This window comes from Amphimedon queenslandica, unplaced genomic scaffold (assembly GCF_000090795.2).
Source record: "Amphimedon queenslandica unplaced genomic scaffold, v1.1 AMPQUscaffold_13048, whole genome shotgun sequence".
Lineage (NCBI taxonomy): Eukaryota > Metazoa > Porifera > Demospongiae > Haplosclerida > Niphatidae > Amphimedon > Amphimedon queenslandica.
Genome location: NW_003546716.1, coordinates 3,231 through 7,857, shown reverse-complemented (window position 1 = coordinate 7,857; position 4,627 = coordinate 3,231). Strand labels below are relative to the sequence as shown.

The 4,627-nt window shown below is 34.3% G+C and overlaps 2 protein-coding genes across 3 annotated transcripts; one reads left to right on the top strand and one right to left on the bottom strand.

Moving 5' to 3' along the window:
• Window positions 1–19: 19 nt before the first annotated feature.
• On the bottom strand, window positions 20–693 carry LOC109585556 (rab3 GTPase-activating protein catalytic subunit-like). The gene is made up of 4 exons (XM_020001676.1): window positions 606–693; window positions 502–562; window positions 337–457; window positions 20–287 (listed from the first exon to the last, which is right to left on the bottom strand). The coding sequence occupies exons 1-3, from the start codon at window positions 671–673 to the stop codon at window positions 338–340; spliced, it is 249 nt and encodes an 82-aa protein (XP_019857235.1). The 5' UTR covers window positions 674–693; the 3' UTR covers window positions 20–287; window position 337.
• Window positions 694–704: 11 nt separating this feature from the next.
• Window positions 705–4,566, top strand: LOC105314236 (uncharacterized). 2 transcript variants are annotated; one of them, XR_002186550.1, is made up of 9 exons: window positions 705–927; window positions 1,442–2,050; window positions 2,579–2,653; window positions 2,698–2,745; window positions 2,796–2,852; window positions 2,899–3,563; window positions 3,615–3,808; window positions 3,857–3,904; window positions 4,519–4,566. XR_002186550.1 is itself a non-coding variant. In XM_020001675.1 (7 exons), exons 2-7 carry the CDS (start codon window positions 1,861–1,863, stop codon window positions 3,714–3,716), a joined length of 1,137 nt encoding a protein of 378 aa, XP_019857234.1. In that variant the 5' UTR covers window positions 705–927; window positions 1,442–1,860; the 3' UTR covers window positions 3,717–3,809. The 2 variants fall into 2 exon arrangements, 1 of the variants encoding a protein (XP_019857234.1); XM_020001675.1 differs by lacking the exons at window positions 3,857–3,904; window positions 4,519–4,566 and having other exon boundaries at window positions 3,615–3,809.
• The last annotated feature ends 61 nt before the right edge of the window (window positions 4,567–4,627 follow it).

Here is a 4,627-nt window from a genome sequence, read left to right as displayed (position 1 = left end):
GGAATCCAGAATTTATTTCATTGTAAACCACGCCTTACAACCGTAATAGTCTTCCCACGCAAGCAATTCTCACTCTGGGTGGTCTATTATTAGAAAATAATATAAGAGTTTTACACCAAATGTCACCATCCTGAAATTATTAGAAATAATAATTACAAGTACTGGTACATGTACATGTATACGACTATACGATAATTATTACCATCTAGAGATATGATGATGAGCTCTTGGAGGGAAATCACTTGATGAATCCATCATATGTACCATAGCATCAGGCCAATCCTCATCTATACCAAACCACACCCATTATAAACCACACCCACTATCACCAATCACCTCATTGTTTCGGTATCGGTCGCTTCTTCTCACCAGACACGTGGAGGCTAACAATGAAATTATGTCCAACATAAGAGAGCTTCTCTGACTTCCTATGCTGTGGCCAATAACCAGAATCTGCCTTTAAGAAGAGATACAGTGACTGAGAGACTGTTAATGTCTTACTGAATAAGTGGATGCAGTGAGGCCCCACTGTTGCAATATGTCTTCAATGGTGGAGACAAAACTAGAGAATGTTTGATAAGTTATATAAAGGAGCTGATACTTACCTTTCCCACGGGGAGGCATTAGTAAAATCTGTTATCTCAAAGAGTTCATCATCAGTTTCATCAGACATTTTGTATTCTAATAATACGAATTGTTCTAATTTTATTTCACGACCCTTGCAAAGTTGCAAGTGCAGACCATAGATAATAGAGTAAATTATCTAAATAATAATAGAGTAAATACTCTATTATCTATGTGCAGACCAAAAACTCAGTGCTTACAGTTACAAAGAAGAGGAAACTAAAGAAAGAAAAGTTCAGTGTGAGGTCTTGGCCTCAGGACAGGATCAATTCATAGCTATGGCTACTAGTCAAGCTTGTTTAGGTAATCAGTATAGAGTCTACCTTTTATCTTGAAATTTTTACTGTGCATGACTTGTACATAAATTTACTGGATTAGATCTAGAATCAATTTTGCGAAAATTAATTACAAATCTTTATTATTATTACATTCAATCATAATAATTATAATAATTATGTGCAACTCAATGATACATCCAGTAGAGCGGGTTTATTTCGAGAATAACAAGTTATGCTGATTTTTGAAGATTCGCAAAATTAAATTCCTTGAAAATCAATTTAATACAGTACAAGAGGGCAGAAAAGTGGCAATTCGTGAAAATTAATTTTGTGAACCTCCGGATACAAGCCATTTGCGAATATTATAATCCTTGAAATAAACCCGCTATACAGTATTATGTAAATAATATATCACAGCACAATTTTGAAACACAAAATTTCTCTACTGCATAATCTTCCTGATTTCAGTGATTTATGGTGCATTTTCCCGAGGGGTCTAACACAAGTGGAAGCCTCATATTAAATCTGCCAATCTGTAGGTGTTGATGATCTTGTTGATGTTCTTGATTCACTGAACAGATGTGGGTTTCCTAAAGCAAATTGGTATGATCTTGGACTGAGACTAGGATTAAGGAAGAGTACACTGGACATCATAGAAAAGAATCATCCTCATGATGTATCTCGTTGTATGACAGAGTGCCTCTCCCAATGGTTAGGTAGAGCTGACAATGTTGACAGTAGAGGAGGAGCCAACTTGGACTCACTGTCAGATGCTCTACAATCTATGAATGAAACTGCTGTAGCTGAGAAGCTAAGTGAGTCAACCATAACTGTATGTAACTATAATCATTGTATTTTCTATCATAGAACATCATGTTCTTATTAATATTTTTAATAATCGTCATACTGTCCTCTTTGTGATTCTGTTAGTATTGCTTGGTTACTTTATGGTGAACGTATGTTAACACAAGAAGCAGTTAGTAGAGTGGTGTCAGCTAGTCCCTCTATTCCTAATCAACGTGAGGCTCTATTAACTGGTGTCAAAGAAGCTGTTCAATCTGATCCCAACAGTTTACATACATTTGCTAATGTATTGTGTACAATAAGTACTAATGTATCACTGGGACAAACTATACTGGATGATATTAGTGAGTAATCACTTGTCACTTTAATTATATTCATAATTCATAGTTTTCGTGGGTGGGTTAGTTATTGGGCAAAGCCCACTGATGTGACATTTGATGTGTCGTAATTGAAACTACATGTACATTCACATGTATGCTGTTCAGTATATCCTATGCTAATTACAATTGTTTGTTTATTACCGTACGGTTGGTAATATTCGAGGGTCCAAAATTTCGTGTTTTCTCCAAAATGTCCTTAGAAGCCAATATTCGTGGGTATAAATATTCGTGGATGGCAGTTAGCACTCTTCTTTTCACTTAGATCTACAGCACTAGCTTCCAATACATGGCTTATAGTGGAATAAGGAGTAATAGACAAAGACTCTGGCTCCTCCACTGGCTTGGAAATAGTAGTTAGAGCTCTGCATGGCCCGTTAATTAGTTTTTATGTGTGGGTGGGTAGGGGTTAAAATTTCGTGGATAAAAATTAACCACGAAATTAACGAAAATTAATACCCCACGAAATTTACCAACCGTACGGTATGTGTTTAGGTGAGTATTTTCCTACTCCTGAAGTGGCTGTGGTTCCTGAGACTATTAAAGATGACCATAGTGTAGTTTCTCTAAGTAATTATTATTGATGGATGATATGCATTCATTAATATTTATAGATAATGCAAGTACTGATGAAACCAAAATACCAACTAATCCACAATCTGGTACATTTGTATGTTGTTGTACATGAGATTGTTGTACTTTTAATTTATAGACACATCTTCTGATGCAAAAGTTGCCTCTTCCCAATCCCAAGCTTTATTACCTCAAGGTATACACATTTTACATGTATACTGAAGTAATAATATCTTTTATAGTTAAAATACATGTTCCTGTTCCTAAAGACTTACTGACAAACTTTAGCTCAATGAGAATGTCTTATGGAAGGATGTTTTACAATGTTGGCAAAATCATTAAGCGAAAATCTCCTCCTTTAGAAGAAATAAAAGAATTCCTTTCTTGTTGTGGCACTATTCTTAGACAAAAAGCAGAGCAATGTACTAATATTTCTAGTCTATTGCGTCTTATTCAAAATGAGTGTTCACTGACTGATATTGAACTTCTTCATAGTGTTGTGGAAGAAATGGAGATCACTGAAGCCACAACATACATTGAGGCATATAGATTAGAGTTAAAGGAATTCTGCAAGTCACTCTCCATCAGTCTTTGTTTAAAGGAAAGATTTGCTTCCATTTCTCATCTTCAATGTGAAACAGTTACTTTTATCTTTGATTGGGAGCCAGAGGAACACATACTGAAGGATATTAAGGATATACTATCAAAAGTATCTGGTAAACTGCTGAAGATTGAGTATATAGAAACCTCCACTTCAATATGTGTCACTTGCTCCTTTCCTTTCTCTGATGTTGGGTTTACTGTATTGAGGATGATAGAGAATATTCACATACTAATGGGACAAGGATTAAAGAAACTGACTATTGGTAACTTAACATTATGGAGGAGACAAGATGTTAGACAAAAGGTACATGTACATGTATATATTTGCACATTAATAGTTGATTACATTGTACAGGAACTAAAAGAAAAGGATCAAGATTCATTGCGACATACAGATGTCAGTGTACATTTCAAAATTATAATTATGTCCAAGCAATTTAAGACATTTTTACACTAAAGCTTTCATGCATGTATTTTTAGGTTACTTCTTATATTATACTTGAAGAAGCTGATCCTAAACTAAGAGATGCTATTAGTATTGAAGAGAAGGTATGCCATTCACGTACCAGATGGTTGGATATACTGTACTTGTAATAGGAAACAATTAAATTAAAACAAGAACTATCAATGATGAAAGTACTGGAGGTTAGCTATTACCGTATAGGGGTTTTATTTTGTTGGTATAAAATTTCACGAATCTTACCTTCTGCAGCCATTTTCCTAGAGTGCCACACCTCTTGTAGAATTTAATTTTGCAAATTTAATGAAAACGTGAAATTAGCAAAATTAGTTCCAGTAAATTAACCCCTATACGGTATTAATAATTACGTACAAACTTTTGTCAGTGCTTGTAATCTTAAATATTTCATTGCATTACTAACAAATTCCATCCTTACCTCTGTAATAATTATATCCACAAATTTCACATATGGCCTATCTTGCATATACTACATGTATCTGTATTTGTGAGTGCATGAGGTCTGTTAGTCATTTTGCCTTGCTTCATATATGTGTTGATGTTTCATTAGTTTTTCTTGTCAGATATTTTAAGTAATACTGTACTATGTAGCTGGAATTAATTGGTGGATTGATTGCCAGTTGCAGTAAGCATCTGCAAATATAGAACCTGCCATCTTGTCTCATTCTGAGCATGCTCAGTCACACTTGATGTGATTATAAAACTTGCCATTTGAAATTTGTACAAATTTAACTTCTGTGATATTTTCAGCTGTACTGTATAATAATATCTTAATTATTAGGAAGAATCATTGTCTGTTCAAAGTGATACTGAATCAATTAAAGAAGTTGAGGTATATCTCACTAGTTTGTATTAATTACAATAATTATTAATAGGAAGAACCACTTTAT